The sequence below is a fragment of the Neomonachus schauinslandi genome, chromosome 10 (assembly GCF_002201575.2).
Source record: "Neomonachus schauinslandi chromosome 10, ASM220157v2, whole genome shotgun sequence".
In the NCBI taxonomy this organism is placed as follows: Eukaryota; Metazoa; Chordata; class Mammalia; order Carnivora; family Phocidae; genus Neomonachus; species Neomonachus schauinslandi.
The window spans coordinates 114,703,562-114,722,221 of record NC_058412.1 but is presented as its reverse complement, the minus strand read 5'-3'; the positions used below and the strand labels follow the sequence as shown (position 1 = coordinate 114,722,221).

General features: G+C 44.3%; 1 protein-coding gene across 2 annotated transcripts in view; it reads left to right on the top strand.

Annotated features, from left to right (window-relative positions):
* The first annotated feature begins 1,220 nt into the window (after window positions 1–1,220).
* LOC110579390 (ER degradation-enhancing alpha-mannosidase-like protein 2) overlaps window positions 1,221–18,660 on the top strand; it is a 27,497-nt gene continuing 10,057 nt past the window's right edge. Inside the window, exons 1-8 of one of the 2 annotated variants that reach the window (XM_021689016.2) lie at window positions 1,221–1,405; window positions 1,599–1,709; window positions 3,543–3,582; window positions 7,106–7,211; window positions 11,363–11,488; window positions 13,784–13,995; window positions 15,721–15,862; window positions 17,159–17,283. In XM_021689016.2, the coding sequence (XP_021544691.1) occupies window positions 1,299–1,405; window positions 1,599–1,709; window positions 3,543–3,582; window positions 7,106–7,211; window positions 11,363–11,488; window positions 13,784–13,995; window positions 15,721–15,862; window positions 17,159–17,283 (969 nt within the window). In that variant the 5' untranslated portion in view covers window positions 1,221–1,298. The remainder of the gene's footprint in view (window positions 1,406–1,598; window positions 1,710–3,542; window positions 3,583–7,105; window positions 7,212–11,362; window positions 11,489–13,783; window positions 13,996–15,720; window positions 15,863–17,158; window positions 17,284–18,660) is intronic. The other variant, XM_044919126.1, reaches the window with a different exon arrangement.

Here is an 18,660-nt window from a genome sequence, read left to right as displayed (position 1 = left end):
GGAGCAGGGAGCCTGATGCGGGGCTCGATCCCAGGACCCTGGGATCATGACCTGAGCCACCCACGCGCCCCTGTCAATTCCATTTTTTGATCAGGGAATTAAGGTTCAGACAGGTTAGGCAACTCACTCTGAATCTCTTCACAAGTAAATGTTCAAGTTTGACACTTCTCTGGTGGACTACAACCTTACAGGGTAAGAGGTAGAGTCGGGAGGCAAGAGTCCTAGTGCTTTCAAGAGACTAAAAAAAAGTTTTTTCCCATGAGGGAACCATGAAATCAACCACATAAATTGTGAAAATATAAATCATGGTTGTATTTTTCTGTGACAGTGTAGAAAATGCACATTTTAATCAAGCTAGAAAAAGAAAGAAAAATTATGAGTAGTTCCATCTTGCTCATTAAAAAACAGAACTAGCATTACCAAATCCAGCAACCTGTCCCCCCTCCCTCCAGAAGCATTTTATCCACACTAGAATTTTGAATGAAAGACAAAAAGATCAGCTACAGGATGTATATAGGGAAGGATGATGAAGCCTGGGTAACTTTTATAGCACGGAAAAGCCCAGACCTGAAAAATGTTTAGTAGCTGCGTTAGGCCGGAAAATGGCCCCTAAAGATAATTAGGTCCTAATCCCTGGAATTTGTACATGTTACACTATTTGGAAAGGGGGTCTTTGCAAATGTGATTGAGTTAAGGATCTTGAGATTGGGGGGGGGTGTTATCTTGTATTACTCAGGTGGAACCTAAATGCAACCACAAGTGTCCTTATAAGAGACAAGCGGAGGGAGTAGTGAGAAACACCCACAGAGGAAGAGGCAGAGATTGGAGAGATATGGCCCCAGGCTAAAGAATACAGCAACTTTCTCTTCTCCCGGAGAAGCTGGAGAGGCAAGGAGCGTATTTTCCTCTTGAGCCTCCAGAGGAATTTTGGTCCAGTGAAACTGATTTCAGACTTCTGGCCTCCAGAACTGAGAGTATTTAAAGAGTTCAATACAGTTTTAGTACACAATAAGTGCTCAACAAATGCTGTTACTAAAACATTAGTTATAGTATCTGTAGCAGCCACCGTTTTTCAGCCACGTTCCTTTCCGCCTCAGGGACTGTATGTCCCAAGATGCTCTTTGCCTGGGTTCCACCTCCCATTATATTCTGGGACTTGTAGTCCGGAAGTGGGTGACTGATTCATCAGCGCGCAGGCGCAGTGGCGCGGATTCCCGGAACAACCGGCAGAGGCTCTCAGGATGAGCGGGTGGCGGAGGCTGCTGCTGCGACGGCGGCGCTGACAGGACACGAGCTCTATGCCTTTCCGGCTGCTGGTCTCGCTCGGCCTCCTGTGTGCGCTGCTGCCCCTGCACCATGGTGCGCCAGGCCCGGATGGCACCGCGCCCGACCCCGCTCACTACAGGTGAAGGGGGTCAGGGTCCTGGCGCTTCCATAGTTGGGGAAGGGAAAGCGCAGACCCGGTCCCTTTCCTTTCCCTAAGTCCCAGGAGCCCCCACCCTGACCTGCTCGGACCCCGCCACTGGGCTCAGGCGGTAATTCCCACTTTCCGCCCTATTTGTCCTTTCCCCTGCCTTATTTCTTGTACCCCGCACCAGGGAGCGAGTCAAGGCCATGTTCTACCACGCCTACGACAGCTACCTGGAGAATGCCTTTCCCTACGACGAGCTGCGACCTCTCACCTGTGACGGGCACGACACCTGGGGCAGGTAGTGCGAGTGGAGGAGTAGGGGGGCGGCTTGGGTGTGGCAGTCCGGCCCTAGGCGGGCGGATCTCCTGGGGCTGGTGGCTTCACGGCCTCCTCACCAGTTCCGGAAAAGCTCCTAGCGAGGGTGAGGCCGCGTTCCCTCCAATTCAGGGCAGCACCGCCAGGATCCACTCAGCCTCCTGGAAAGTTGGATCCCACCGTGGAAAAAGCCTGGGTTAGCCTGGTGGACTGGACCTCTGGGCTCCAACCACGACAGTAACAGGCACCAGCAGTGGGGACTTGGACACATGGACAAATCTCTGGAGTCCTAGGCTATCGAGAAAGGGCTCCAAGAAGTCAGAAGAGACCCAACCCCTCATTTTATAATTGGGCAAACAGGCCCAGGAGGGGGTGTAACTCTTCCAAACTTGAAACTTCAGAGCATTTGTTGTTAGTAACTGAAACACACTCACATTACTGACTGCTTCTTGAGATTTCAGCTCAAAATGTCACCTCAGCATCATCTCCCTTAACCACCACCCCCTACAGGTCACTCTCACAAATCACCCTATTTATTTATTTATTTAGTAGCACTTCTCACTCTCTGATACTATCATTTTCACTTGTCTGCGAGTTTGTCTTTCTCACTTCCACTAGAATAAAAATTCATGAGATGGAATTCTCTGTCTTGTTTCTTGCTGAGTGAGTGAAGAATCATTGCATTTAGCTGAGGCTGACATCGATTAAACACTGTGCTAAGCATTTTACTTGTGTCTTCTCATTTAATTCTCTTAACACCCCTAGGAGTTAAGTGCTGTTTTCTCCACTTAACAAATTAGTATGCTAAGAATGGGAGAAGTTAACTCAACAAAATTTGTGCTGGTTTTCTTTTGTTAGCTGAAAAAAAAAGAGAAGTAAGCAAATGGCAAATTCAAGCAGTACAAAATCATATACAATAAAGTAAGTCTCTCCCGTACCCTACAACTCCAACCACTGTTGACTTTCTTGTGTATCCTCCCCAAAATATTTTGTTTATACCATCATATAAGTATGTGTATGTGTATCTTTTTAAATCAGCTTTGTAAAGGCATAACTTACATATAATAAAATGAACCCATTTAAAACATATAGTAGCCACTATCACAGCCAAGATAGAGTACATCTCTGTCATGCTAAAACGTCCCCTTGTACCCCTTTATAGTTGATCCCTCCACCACCACTGGCCCAAACACCTGCTAATCTGCTTTCTGTCTATACGTCTCTTTTTGAAAATGCAGATAGAAGCATACCTCACTGCCTATCCTATTCCTTGTCTTTTTCATTTAACTATATAATTTGAATATTTTAACATTAGCCCATAGAACTCTTGATAACAATCTTTTTTGACAACTTCATAGTTTTGCACTGTTTAAATGTACTGCAATTTAGATAATCGCTCTTCAACTGTGTGTATGTTTGGGTTACTTCTAACTTTTTGCTATTCTACACAATACTGCCATGAGCATTCTCAAACATACAGCTCTGTACACATTGAGATAAATTCCTAGATGTGGAAAAGCCTGTGCCCTTAGCTACAATCTTATACTGCCTCCCTATGGCAGAGAAGAATGCCGGTCCATATAGATGATACGGTTAACCACAGTTGAGCAATATCAGCCCATCCTCCCAGGTGCCTTAAATGGGTTAGAGCTTCTTGGCAATTTTCAGTCTGGCTTCTCTGTTGTGACTGGAAGCGAGATAGGAGAGGCATTGCTGTGCCTCACTTATTATTTTTGGGGGTCTCTGATCTGGGGCAGCCTTACTATCTTGTGTTTGATTTTCTTACTAAGCAGTTGGGATTTCTGTCCTTTTACAGTTTTTCTCTGACGCTAATTGATGCCCTGGACACTTTGCTGGTAAGTGTCTTGACAATTGCTTTTCCTCACCACCGTTGTGTAACCAAGATCCTTCCTCTTTTGGCAGCTTGACTGTGGGTGAAAAACAAATTTTTCACTTAGGCCTTTTATTTTTATCTCCGGATTCTGAACCATCAGGTTCTGGTTGCCCAGCTAGGTAGAGGAAAAGGATGAATTCCAAACGTATTCAGGGTCATTTATTCAGCAGACGTTTAGAGAGGACCTGTTATGAACACAGCACTGGGATAGGCCTATATAACTGTGGGTGATATGGAGACTTTGAGACCCTCTTTGTTTTCAGAGGCTTGCATTCTAACTGGACATGTTCGTGATAAAAAAAATATTAGCAGTAACTAGTTCGTGTGTTATGTGTAGGGCTTGTGCTAAGCACTTTATATGTGTTATCTTGTTTAATCCTTCCAACAACCCCATGAGGTACATACCTTTACTCCTTCTTAGTCTGGGGAAATCTGATGCTTAGAAAGGTAAAATGGGTTGGCCAGGGTCCACAGCTGTGAAATGGCAGGGCTAGGACTTGAGCTTAACTCTGTATGACTCCCAAGTCTTTTTTTTTTTTTTTTTGAAGATTTTATTTATTTATTTGAGGGAGAGAGAGAGCACGAGCAGGGGGAAGGGGTAGAGGGAGAGGGAGAAGCAGATTCCCTGCTGAGCAGGGAGCCCGATGCAGGACTCAATCCCAAGACCCTGGTGTCATGACCTGAGCCAAAGGCAGACACTTAACCGACTGAGCCACCCAGGTGACCCTGTATCATGCCAAGTCTTAATTGTCCTCCTTAAAAAGGCCACAGGAGAAGATATAATTAACAACTTTCTCCCTACTTCACGATTTCTGGTTGTCTGTCACGTCTTCTCATTTTTATATATTAATAGCATTTACATGATTATGATCACCTTGCAGATATAATTTCCCCTTTTTTCCCTTAATGTTAATTTGTATGTACTTGTCCACTCATCAAATATTTATTGGGGGCCCCCTGTATGCCAAGCACAGTGCTAAGCTCTGGAGTTATAGTGGTAAGTTTAAATAGATATGGTCCCTGCTTTCCTGGAATTATGACTTTTGTGAGGGAGACGAAGAACCAAAGAATAATCCTAAAGGACATAGAATTACAAATTGAGGTGAGTGCTCCGAAGGAAGAGAACATGGTTCTGTGAGTGGTCATGTAACAAAGGAAGCGGACCTAGACTGAGGAGGTCAGGGAGGATTTCCCTAAGGCAGTGAAGTGATACTTCAAGTTGGGATCTGAAGGAGAAGCCAGTGTTGACTAGGGAAGTGGGGGAGGACAGAGTGTTCCAGGCAAGGGCCTCACAGCAGGAGAGAGTGTGGCAGACGCAGGGAATTGAAGGAGGGCCAGTGTGTCTGGGATGTGGAGAGGAAATGCAGAAAGCAAAGTGGAGCTGGAGGCCTCACTGGGGACCAGGATGATGGAAGCCCTTGTTCACTATGGTAAGGATTTTGATTTCTAATTTGAGAGCAATGGAAAGCCACTGAAACATTTTAAGTAGAGGGCAGGAAATGCTGAGATTTCTGTTTTGAGAAGATCACTAACTGCAGTGTGGAAAGAGATTCATGTAATCATTCAGTAAGCATTTGTTGAGAATTGCTCCATGGGCTATGCTTGGCACCCTGGAGGAAGGCAGGAATGAATGAGGCTCCTTCCCAGGCAAAGATTCTCTTAATATGGAAAGAAACAGATGCTGTAAGAATTGTGTGGATAAAGTTAATGCAGTCTTTTAAAGGATGAAGAGGTTCATTTTAGCTGAAGGAGTCAGAGGCTTCCTTCCTAGAGAAGTGACATTCAGACAATCAGAGCCAGGTTGGATTTGGAAATGGGAAGACACGTGATGGAGAGATTCTGGCAGAGGGCAGAGCATGTCTCAAGCCAAAAAATTGGGGCATAGTGGGTACAGTTTTTCTGAAGTAGATGAGGATAGGTTAGATGAAGACGAACAATGAGAAACATGGTCAGAAAGGTAGGTTGAGGGGCACCTGGGTGGCTCAGTCAGTTAAGTGTCTGCCTTCGGCTCAGGTCATGATCTCGGGTTCCTGATATTGAGCCCCGCATCAGGCTGCCTGCTCCATGGAGCGTCTGCTTCTCCCTCTCTCTCTGCTGCTCCCCCTGCTCGTGCTCTCTCTCTCAAATAAATAAATAAGATCTTAAAAAAAAAAAAAAAGTTGAGTCCACATCATTGAACGCCTTGAATGCTGAGATAGTCAGAATTGTTCTGGTTCCAAGTGACAGAGACCCAGTTCAAACTGATAGAGACAAGACGGGAATTTACTGAGTCAGATAACTAAAAAGTCCAGGTAAAGCCTGGCCTCAGACTCAGCTGGATCCAGGCATACGAACAGTGTCTTCAGGAGTGTCCATCTCTTAGCTCTGCCTCCTTTGTTGGCTGTGTTCTCGGGCTCTCCTTATGCTGGCAGAGTAGCCAAGAGTAGCTCCAGACTTCCCACTCAATGTGTATGGGAAGAATCAGCCCTTTTGCCTTAATTCCAGGAACTGAGTCTCATTGATCTGGCTTGGGCCGCACACTTATTCCTGAACCAGTCACTGGCCAAGGGGTACAGTACAGTGGTCCAGATCAAGTGCCCATTCTTACAGCTGAGGGGATGGGGTCAGCCTCTCCCAAACTGCAGGAGTGGCTGTGGAAGAAGAGTGATTCCTCAAGAGAGAATTAGGGTACTACTATCAGAATAAAAAGTATTAGAATCACATTTGGCTGACGGTTTAAATGAAGAGGGTTTAATTTTCTCAAGTGAAAGGAAGTCTGGAGGTAATTTCTAGCATGGGGTTGGCTATTCAACTGTGCCATCAGAGACCAGGCTCTTTGTATGTTTCCATTCTACCATCATTGGTGTACTGGCTTTCATTTTCATGCTTAGTACCTCAAGGTCTAAAATGGCTGCCACAGCTCCAGAAATCAAGTCTGCTCTCAAGGCAGGAAGAAGAGTAAACAGCATGCCAGCAGTGTCTGTCTTTTTATTAGGAAAACAGAAGCTTTCTCTTTCTCAAGGCTTAGGTAACACAGTCACCTCTAGCAGCAAAGGAGGTAGAGAAAGCAAGTATCTGGATTTCCAGCCTCTATAGAGGGAGGCTACCAGGGTAAAAGAGATTGGAAATCGGTGTTGGACCAACCAACCTGAAGTGTTTTCCACGAGGATGAAGGTGACCAGAGAAGTTTGAAAACAACAGATACCCACTGCAAATGTCAATCGAGGATTTCCTAATGCAGTCTATAGTCTATATTGTTTCCATTAAGTGGGTACATAGTGACTTGAATTTGTACCTAAGAATTTACTTAACCAGTCTCTTGGTGTTGGGTGATTTCTAGATCTCAGTGTTTCCTTCTCCTGTCACCAGTCCTAGAACAGAAACTGGAGGTCTTAAGTTGAATAAGCGAGAACCACACCAGCATAGGATCCCAGACTCTCGATCCAACATCTTCAGTGCCTTAAAGCCTGAGGGAGCCTCACTGTCAAGTCTCTCTTCCCTTCCAGATTTTGGGGAATGTCTCGGAATTCCAAAGAGTGGTTGAAGTGCTCCAGGACAACATAGATTTTGATATTGATGTGAATGCCTCCGTCTTTGAAACCAACATCCGAGGTGAGGGCTGCCTTCTACGGCCTTTGGAAGAAAAGAGATTGTGGAGTTTTGCCTCTGTGTAAACCAAGAGGTGGTAAATAGGATCGTAAGTGTCAACCCTGCCAGGGCACTTGGCCCAAACCAGTGACTGACAAAGATTGTTCCCCCCAGAGGGTGGGGTGTGGAGGTCTTAGGATCCCCCATCAGTTTCAGACATGAGCAGGGGACAGAAAAGACTGGAAAGAAATGTGCCAGAACGACTCCTCTATTAACATATATTTGGCGCTAGGCTTACAGCCAGCCATGAACAAGAAGGATGTGACCCTTGCCTTCTTGGAGCTTATTGTCTAAGAAGTGCTATCCAATAGAACTTTCTATGATGATGGAAATATTCTGTATTTATGTTGTCCAATGATGTATCCACTAGTCACACATGGCTTTTGAACATTTGAAATGTGTCTGTTGCAACTGAGGAATGGAATTTTTAATTTCATCTAATTTTAACAAATTTAAATTTAGTGACATACGGGGGCACTTGGGTGGCACAGTTGGTTAAGTGTCCAACTCTTGGATTCGGCTCAGGTCATGATCTCAGGGTCGTGAGATTGAGCCCTGCGTTGGGCTCCACACTCAGCGTGGTCTGCTTAAGACACTCTCTTCCTCTGCCTCTCCCCCGCCAAAATAAATAAATAAATCTTAAAAAAAAAAAAATAGTGGCATGTGGTTCATGATTATCGCATTACACAGTGCCAGTCTAGGGCGTTAGTTTCCAAAGCTGGCTGTCCATCAGAACCACTTGGGACCTTTAAAAAAGCTGAAAGTTTAGGTTCCACTCTAAACCTAATGAATTGGGATTTCTGGGTTGGGTCCTAGGAACAATATTATTATCAGGTTTCCAGTGATTCTTACGAAGCTAGTACAACCCTTATTTTCAGTGAACCCCTAGACCACCAGTGGCTTAACAAACTGTCACTTCTGGAGGCCAAGTTATATTTTTCCCCCTTATTTTGTATGTGTTTTGCAATTAAACTTGTATTGCAGGTATATGATAACATTTTTAGGAAGATTATGGAGCAGAGGGACAGCATGATGCAAAATCCTGGTTTAGGGATCAGACCTGAGTTCGAGGCCATGTTCACTGCTTGCTGTGTTCCACAGCTTCTGAGTCCAATTTATCGTCTGTGAGTTAAGATTCCCTTACACCTTTGTTGCTGATATGAATATAATTACACCAGCTTTCTTTTGGTTGGTGGGGTTCATTGACCAGGATCTTTTTCTACTCTTTCACTTTCCATCTTTCCGTATTTTTATGATCAGATAGATCTTTTATAAATTACATATTTTGTTTGTTTATCCATTCTGACAATCTTTTCTTTTAACTGAAGCATTTAATCCATTTACGTTTACTCTAATTACTTAGGTATTTGCACTCGTTCCTGTGGTATTATTTTGTGCTATTTGTCCCATCTTCTCTATGTTCTTTTTCACTCTCCTTTTTTTTTTGTGCCTTCTTCAGATTGATATTTTTTTCCCTTATTCCATGTTCCTTTTACTAATGTAGAAACTATGCTCAGTATCTTGCTTTTTAAATAGTTTTCCTGGAAAATTTAACAAACGTAACAAAAGTCTAGAGTTAATGACAATCTTTATTCTCCTGAATAATACAAAACCTGGCTCTGAGACTATTCTGACCTGTATGCTATAGTTATGTATTTTAGTTTTTTTGTTTTAAGCCCTCCATACATTATTGCTCTTCTATACAGTTGAGGTTTTGGATTTACTCATATATTTACCACTTCTTTGACCATCTTTCCTTCCTGTGTCTCAGACTTTACATCTGTGATCCCTTTCGTTCTATCTGAAGCAAATCCTTTAGAAAGTCCTCTAGTGCAGGTGTGTTCTTGGCAGATTTTCTCAGCTTTTGTTTATATGAAATGTCTTTATCTCACTGCCTTTGTTGGGTCTTTGAGGGATGATTTTGCAGAATGTATGGTTCTAAGTTGATGGGATTTTCTCGTAGCACACTGAAGAAATCTTTCCATTGTCTTCTCATTTCATTGCCACTGTTAAGAGGTAATCTGTCAGTCTAATTGTTATTATTTTGCAGATGATTGGTTTTATTTATGCTGGCTTCCCCCTCCTTTTAAAAACGTTTTGTTGGGCGCCTGGGTGGCTCAGTTGGTTAAGCGACTGCCTTCGGCTCAGGTCATGATCCTGGAGTCCCGGGATCGAGTCCCGCATCGGGCTCCCTGCTCGGCGGGGAGTCTGCTTCTCCCTCTGACCTTCCCCCTTCTCATGTGCTCTCTCTCATTCTCTCTCTCTCAAATAAATAAATAAAATCTTTGAAAAAAAAATAAAAATAAAAACGTTTTGTTATGCAAGTTTTCAAAAATATATAAAAATAGAGAAAATAATGTAATGAAATAGATGTACCCAACATCCAATTTCAATAATCATTGTTACATGGACTCTGCTCTTAAGAGCTTTATTTTCCTTTGGTGTTCTGAGGTTTACTGTGATGTGCATAAATGTGGATTTCTTTTTATTATCTTGCTTGGGATTCCTGGATCTGCGAATCAGTGTCATTCACTAGTTTTCAAAAGTTCATAACTATTTTCTCTTCAAGTATCGCCTCTCCCCCATTTCCTCCCTCTTCTCGTTTTAGAACTCTACCCAGAGAGATGTTACACCTTCTTATTGTATCCTCCAAATCTCTTCGGTATATTTTAAAAACAATTTTGTCTCTTTATTGTTGCATTTTGGGTAATTTTTTGGAATCTGTCTTCTAGTCCACTGAAGAGAGCTTCAGATATGTCTTATTTGCTATTAAACCTATCTATGTAATTTTTAATTCCAATTATTATATTTTTCACTTTTAGAAATTCCATTTGGTTCTTTTGTAAATAAGCTTGGTCATTTTTATAATTTCTTGCTACTTACTTGCCTATTCCAAACCTTTCTTTTATTTCTTTAAACATTTCCACATAATTATTTTGTATTCTGTGTCTGATAATTCCAACATTTGATGTATTGGTAAGTCTTATCCTCTTGTCATTTCTGCTGGTTTGTACTCCCAATGCCTTGTTTCTTTGTATGTTTTGTGATTTATTTAGATTTTAATGTACACTCATTCCCTAGACTTTATCTCTGGGCTTCTTTGAGGCCTAGATTGAAGGTGGGTTCTTCCAGGTAGAGTTTTTGTTTACTTCTGCCATTTGGCTGGAGGTACTGTTTCCCAAAAACTGCTTTGTGCCAAAGGTTTGAGTATTCCTAGACTACTCAGTTAGTGTGAATTCAAGCTGTAAAACTTAGTGAGTACCAGCCTGAAGTTACTAATTCTTAGGGAAGCTTTTTTCCCCCCACCCCCTTCCCTTTACTTGGTATCAAGATCTAAGGCATTTCCTTACTGTATGCTAGGGGAGGTGTATAGGGTTTATTTTTAATCCATCCTTATACAGACTATATAATTCTTTCAGATCCCAACTTTATGGAGGTATCTTTTATCAGACTTTCCACTTTGGGTAGGTTCTGCCTTTGTTTCTTATTCCCCCTCTGACAGGAAAAGGGGAAACTGAAGCTCAAGGTCACCATTTTTTTTTCAATGAGAGGGCCATTCAGGATATCTATTTAGCCATATTTCCAGATACAGAACATTTATGTCTTTCCATAAGTCCTAAATATTATATCATAAATCCAAATAGAGGAATTAATACAATGAAAGTAGTAACTACTCTGCCTTCCCTCCCCCCCCGCCCCACCCCACCCTGCCCAGGTCTCAGAGGGGATTGGGAGACAGAGTGACCAAGTGGAATGAGCACAGGCTTTGGAGTCAGACAGACCTGGCCCTACCACTTGCTAGATCGGTGACCCAGGGCAAGTCATTTTACCTCTCTGACCCTCAGTATCTTCACTTGAAGAGGGGACAATAGTACCTAGTGCTTGGTATACAACAGGGACTAAAAACAAGTGATAGCTATTGTTTTGGGGACCTACCAAGAGAAAAAAAACTTTGTAAACTTAACAGTGTACCAGTATGTGGGACTAAGGGATTCTTTCACTAGCTGGCTCTAGCCCCTTCCCAGCAGCCACCCAACAGAGCATGCAGGGTTAATTTACACAAGGGTAAGACTGGTCTTTGGGACTCTGACGCTTGTGTTTTGTACTCTCTGTAGTGGTAGGAGGACTTCTGTCTGCTCACCTGCTGTCAAAGAAGGCTGGGGTGGAAGTGGAGGCCGGCTGGCCCTGCTCTGGGCCTCTCCTGAGGATGGCTGAGGAGGCGGCCCGAAAACTCCTCCCAGGTAAGACCCCCACTGACGTGGGGCAGAAAGGAAGTCCAGTAGGTCCTGCTTCTCTTGCTGGAGACCAGAGTGGCAATGCTGAGTTACTTTCCGCTGTTTCTCACCCGAACACTTGCTATTTCTGCCTCTGGGCACCCACCATGGAAATCAGGAGAGTCCTGGGCATTTCCAGGGCTTGCTGGGACCCTGGCCCAGGATGGGTGAGCTGACTTCCTTACTGTTTGCAGGGTGGCACTGAAGGCCAGCCTGGTGGGTGGAATGCTCTTGCTCTTATTTGAGAGAGCCCTTTCACCCCCTCCCTGGCCCACACACTGCTGGGATAAAGGGGTTCCAGAGAAGAACCTCGATCTGTGTGTTAGGAGCCCCTGATTCTGGTCTAGCCAATGTCTTGATGAAGTCACTCTTCTCTCCTTGGTTCAGTTTCCCCATCTATCAAAAGGGAATCATAATTCCCACTTGCCTGCCACACTGGCTTTTTGAGAGGCATAAAATGAGGTCAGAAAGAAGAAAGTGCTTGGAGAACCTCAAACACCACTGAAACGCAAGGGACTTGTTTTGTAGCTAAGCTGTGTCCAGTGCTGCGGGCCAAGCCTCAGTGTATTTGTCTGGTGGGGCAGTAGCTGAGCTCGGCTGCATCAGCTGGACACTGTGTTCTCTTCAGGGTGTGGTGGGGACTCTGGGGCTTTTCACACCCAAACACATCACTCTAGGCTTTCATCAACCTCTCGGCCACCACAGTTCTCCCTTTCTGGAGAAGAGCGGAGGAAAGTGAGTGAGCTGGGTTCAGATCCACTCAGGGCTCACAGCCCATAGCCTGCGTGTCCCCTTACAAACATCATATCCTGTGTGATTCATCCATGTAGCACACTGCTTCATTGCTCCCTTTTTTTTTTTTTTTTTTTTGGTCATTAAGAATCATTTTGTATTGAGAAATATACATATTGGAAAGTACATATTGGAGCAAGCCCCCATGGAATTGCCATTCAGAAATAGGATTTTGTCACTCCCCCTCTTTTGAACACTGCCTGACTTTTCTGAAATGCTTCTGTGAGCCCTGTGGTTTTGACTTGCATTCTCCTCGCTTGCCACTTGCACCTGCCACACAGCAAGTTTGCCACTGACAGTCAAGTGGCTGGGCCTTGTGGTTTTTGGAAGTTTGATAACTTTGTTCATAACTTTGGTGACGCATGGGCTGCTCTGGGGTTATTTGACCTTTTGGCCTAGAGAGGAAATCTCTGCCTCTGGCTGTTTGTCTAGCTCCTCGCCTTGAGTTGGAAGGCACCAGGGTGGGAGGGGCAGAGCGTAACAGAGTGGGCGCATGGCAGGCATTCCCATCCCAGCTCTGTTTGGCTCTCTTTATATGACCTTTGAGTCACTTCCTTACAGACATGACTTTTCCTACCTATAAATTGAGGGTTGGACCACATCAGTAGTTTAGCGATTTATATCCTTTAAAAAAAAATGATAATAGTTTAGCCCCTAAACTATTTAAAGCAAGGATCTCAAACTGCCTCCTGTGGGACTGCTCCAGGTCTGCAGATAGGTTTCATTTGGTCGTAATTGTGTTTGGAAAAGCATATGAGGGGAATCGGACGAAGGTGGTCAAAGATACAAACTTCCAGTTATCCATAAGTACTGGAGCTGTGATGTACAATGTGATGACCATAGCTAACACTGCCATGTGATAGGTTTGAAAGTTGCTAAGAGAGTAGATCCTAAAAGCTCTCATCACAAGGGAAAAAAACAAATGTTTTCTTTTTGTATCTAAACGAGCTGATGGATGTTAACTTACTGTGTTCATCATCTCACCATATAGGTAAGTCAGGTCTTTATGCTATACGTCAATTATATCTCAATAAACTCAAAAACGGAGAAGCGTATGAATGGCTTCTCATGGGGCATGCTCTTCAGGGTGCCACAAGCCCCCCCCAATTCCTCCAGCTTAAACCCTACGTGCTTCCCACTACGTTACTTGCCTGGCCTCTGAAGGCATCGTGTAACATACTTAAAAGTGAAGCTGCTCCAGCCCAAGTGGGCATATATGGGCGTGGCAGCCTGGAGCACAGCCTGCTGCTTGCCTCCTCATCATGGGCAAGAGCCCAAGGGTCCCATTGATCAATGCTTGACAGCATCTGGATTAGGTGGCCACCAAGGGCCTGTATTCGTGACAACTATCCCTCTCTGGCTCCATCTGTAGCAGATCACCCAGGAGATAGAGAGGGAAGTGCTGGTTGAGTGTTGAACCATCCCTATGTCCCCACTCCTGTCTGGGATCATTATTTTGTGATTATTTAGCATTTCAGACCCCCACTGGCATGCCATATGGGACAGTGAACCTGCTTCATGGTGTGAACCCGGGAGAAACCCCTGTCACCTGTACGGCAGGCATCGGGACCTTCATTGTGGAATTTGCCACCCTGAGCAGCCTCACTGGTGACCCCGTGTTTGAAGATGTGGCCAGAGTGGCCCTCGTGCGCCTCTGGGAGAGCCGGTCGGATATTGGGCTGGTAGGTCGGCTGCTACCCTTTCTGTGTGAGCCAAGTCGGCCACCGTAGCCCCTGCTTGTAAGACTCGTGGCTCCGAGCAGTAAGTTGCAGCCCAGCCAAGGGACACTTAGGGTGACCTCAGCAGTGGCCCAGGCCTTAGCATCAGGACACTGAAAGTTAACCAAGCCTCCAGTGCAAGTTTCAGCCCAGTGGAAGAGAGCACGAGAGAGCACATCCTCTGGCAGGGAGAGGGGGCTTTGTTGAGTTTGATTCCTTGAGCTTCTCTGATTTCTAGGAAGTGGGCCATATGCTTCTTGCCCGTGACTCACATGGCGACCTTAGATCGCCAGCCCATCTGGCCCTCATTTTTACTGTCTGTTTGTGTTTGTTAAACTGGGTTTCTTAGAACACCAGTGCTGAGAGATGTTGAATGGTTAGCACTGATGATCCTTGAGAAAACACAGTTTTGAACTGCGTGGGTCCACTTATACACAGATTTTTTACAATGCAGTACCGTAAACATATTTTCTCTTCTATATGATCTTCTTAGTAACACTTTCTTTTCTCGAGCTTACTTTATTGTAAGAATACAGTACGTAATACATATAACATGTGTTAATTGTTTATGTTATCAGTAAAGCTTCCACTCAAGAGCAGGCTATTAGTAGTTAGGTTTTGGGATAGTAAAAAGTTATATACAGGTTTTTGACTGTGTGGGGCTAGGCACCCCAACCCCTCCATTGTTCAAGGGTCAACTGTAGTGTCTTTTTTTGGAGAATCATAATGAACATGAATAGGTTAAAGGTTATGAAATCCTCTGGTAAATAAATCTATTTAGCTTTGCTTAACTCAACATATTCCAAACTTATTTGACCCTAGAGCTTCCCTTTCTTCTCCAATACCTATTAACCTTTGAGCCAGATGATCTCTAAGGTTGGTTTCAGCTCTTAAATCAGATAATCCAGTGAAACTAACAGTAATTGAGCCAAAGCTATCCAGGAAATAGCACTAGGTTTGGTCAGAATTGGTCTTGGCCTTGCTACATCGAAACTTTGTGACCCTGGACAAGTCACTCAACCTCTCTGATCCTCAGTTACTGGAGCAGTAAAGTTGATGTATTAATAGTTCCTTTGGTGAGTCATTATGACTTGGAAAGATTGAGTTGTCTGAAAGTGATTCAAGCAGGGACACATTTTATGCAAGTCTGGTTCTAAGCTTGAAAAGTGTAACTTGTATGAGGAATCCTTGAAAATCCCTTAAGAAGATGCCACTCTGGAGACCTATAGTAACTCCCTTAGGAGGTCCAACACAAGCAGGTTTTTCTCCAGCACTGGAACCGCAGTGGACTCCATATCCTCTCAGCCCTTACCATCTCTCTGTGCACACTGGCCTGTCTTCCGACTGTATCTCTTTCCCTACGGGCCTTCTGTGGTGCCCGGAGCCTGCTCTGCTTGCCTTTAGCTGGAAGTTCCAGGACTTACTGCTACCTGGAGCAGTTCTCAAAATCAGTGACAGATACTGATAGGAGTTTGCGGCCTCCCAGCCCCACACCCCGATAGCCTGCATGTCTCCCAAGGGTACTGGGGTGTCTGCCTTGCATCTGACTGGCCAGTCAGGGGTATGGGGAGATCCTTGTTTGGTCTTGAGCCCTCCCTTGGGACTCTGTGTGTGTGTGTGTGTGTGTGTGTGTGTGTGTGTGTCTGTCTGTCTGTCTGTCTGTCTGTCTCTTTCTCTCTCTCCTCCCAGGTTGGCAACCATATCGATGTGCTCACTGGAAAGTGGGTGGCGCAGGACTCAGGCATTGGAGCTGGCGTGGACTCCTACTTTGAGTACCTGGTGAAAGGAGCCATTTTGCTTCAGGATAAGAAACTCATGGCCATGTTCCTAGGTAAAAAGGGCGGGGTAAGGAGGCTTTTGCCATGATTTCTCCCATTTACATGTGGTTTATTTATAAACTTTCAGTTGCTCCCAAGTGCCTACAGACTCAGTTCTGAGTGCCTGAGTCTGTATTCAGAGCCAGCATAGACTTACCACTGCCTCCTCGGTGCCCACTGGGACCTCTTCAGGCCTTCCTGCAAGAGCCACGTGAACTATGCTGCGTTCTCTGTGTGTAGCCCTGGGTTTCTTATTTCCTGGCCATTGCACATGTGTTCCCTTTGCCTAGAGTACCTTTTTTCCTGTCCTCATGTGTCCAAATCTTATTCACCCTTTAAGGCCCAGCTGAAATGTCACCTTGCCCACAAAGTAGCTTGATCCCACCTTAGGATTTAGGGCCTTCAGCACCTTTTGTGCAGTCAGCTGTCATCCACAGTTAACAGCTCTTCCTACCAAGTGCAGTGTCTATGCCTTATTCATCTTTATATTTCCCACAGTGCTTTGCATGAGGTAGGTAGTTGATTAATGCCTGTTGAATAAAAGCGTTTTACCCTCTAGGCCCTTGGACACTAATAATAATGAAATTGAGGAATTGTTGGGCACCTAATAATAACTATTATTATAGCTACCACTTATTTATTCAGCAGATATTTAGTGAGTACCATTGATGGGTCAAGTACCACACCAAGCACCAAACATGGACTATTTCATTTCATCCTTATAGCACTATTTGAGATTGTCTTATTTATTTGCCTGTGTATTTGGTACTTCATTTAGATAATAATTTATTGTGCATATTTATTATGCACTATCCTAGTGTTGAGGATTCCACAATGAACAAAACAAAGTCCTGCCCTTCATGGATTTACAGTCTAGGGAGAGGTATAAGTTCAAGTTCCCACTAGAATGTAAGTGCCCCAGGCCTGCATTTTTGTCTTGTTTGCCACCCTGTAGGTACTCATACCTAGTAGATGTGCAGTGAATATTGTTGAGTGAATGAATGACTGAACAATCCCATGAGGTGTATACGGATTACTCTCCCCACTTTAGAGATAATGAGACTGAGCCTTAAGAAGGAAAACCTTACCCAAGATTGTAGCTAGCAAGTGGTAAGGCTGGAGCTGGAAGTTGAGTCTGGAAGTTTAGCTCCACAACCCATGCTCCTTCCTCTGTGCCTTGTTGCTTCCTAGTCTGCTTTGAAGCTACACCATCATATGGTCTTCCAAAAGTGTAAGTCCATGCTTCTGTGGTCAAGACCTGCCTTTCGACTCCATAATCACTGATGTGTCTTATTGCATCTCCTCTGCAGAATATAACAAAGCCATTCGGAATTACACCCGCTTCGATGACTGGTACCTGTGGGTGCAGATGTACAAGGGGACTGTGTCCATGCCAGTTTTCCAGTCCCTAGAGGCCTATTGGCCTGGTCTTCAGGTAGGAATGATCGGAGGGGTGGACATTTTTTTCTGGAACCGACAAAACAGGCTCATTCTGATGTATAAGTCAAATAAAGTATTTCAGTTGCTTGAGTGCTTGGGCTGGAGACAGAAGAGAGACCTAGAGTGAATTAGACTTAAGATTCTGCCAAGCTGAATTTTCCAAAGGGAGCTTTAAGGTGTCAGGAACTGAGCTTCCAGTTTGCTGTGAAATGTGATACCACTTAAAGTAGAAAGTGTCTTTCCAGGCTGGGTGGTAACAACCATTGGCAACAACTGTTTCTCCGCTGGACATTTCTGTCAAATCTCCTCAATCTTGACAGCGGGTCTAAGAAAGGGTGTGAAAGCAGCTGGGGCTGCCCTGCGTGCCATCATTATTGTTTTCCACTGCATGATCTGATGGAGTCACAGCTGGGAGGGCCGGATCCTGGAGCCCATCTAACCAGCCCCCTATGTATACCACAATATTTTTATAAGCTAGTTTCTTTTTTTATTTTAAGAAAAGGTAATATCGTGTAGATGGTGGTAAATTTTAAAAGCACACCAAGGAATACAGTGAAAGGTAAATCTCGAGCTCCCACCCTCAAACCCCTCCCCAGTCCAGGTCCTATTACCAGTTTTCTGTATACCTTTCTAGAAATCCATATGCATAAACACATGCATATTTATATCTACCTTTTTTTCTTTACATAGATAGGAATATATCATGTACTTTTTCACTGAATATGTCTTGGAGATCATTCTTTATTGATACATATAGGTCAGTTTTACTTTTTTTTTTTTTTTAAGATTTTATTTATTTGAGAGAGAGAGCATGAGCAGAGGGGAGGGGCAGAGGGAGAAGCAGACTCCCCAGTGAGCAGGGAGCCCAATGCGGGCCCCATCCCAGGACTCTGGTATCATGACCTGAGCGAAAGGCAGACGCTTAACTGACTGAGCCACCCAGGCACCCCTCAGTTTTAGTTTTTAACAGATGCATATTTTCCATTCAATTGGCATACTGCAATTCGTGTACTAGTCCCCCATTGTGCACTTTTAGCCAGCCTTCTTATTTTACAGATGGGGAACAGGCTCAGAGAAAACTTGTTGACAATATTAAATATAGGTCCAGCTCTTTCTAAGATACTCATGTTTTTTGCTTGAGTGCCCACCAAAAGAATTTTGAAGAACTATGGCGTCCCCTGTGTGGTTTTTTTTTTTTTAAAGATTTTATTTATTTATCTGAGACAGAGAGAATGAGAGAGACAGAGAGCACATGAGAGGGGGGAGGGTCAGAGGGAGAAGCAGACTCCCCGCCGAGCAGGGAGCCCGATGCGGGACTCGATCCAGGGACTCCAGGATCATGACCTGAGCCGAAGGCAGTCGCTTAACCAAC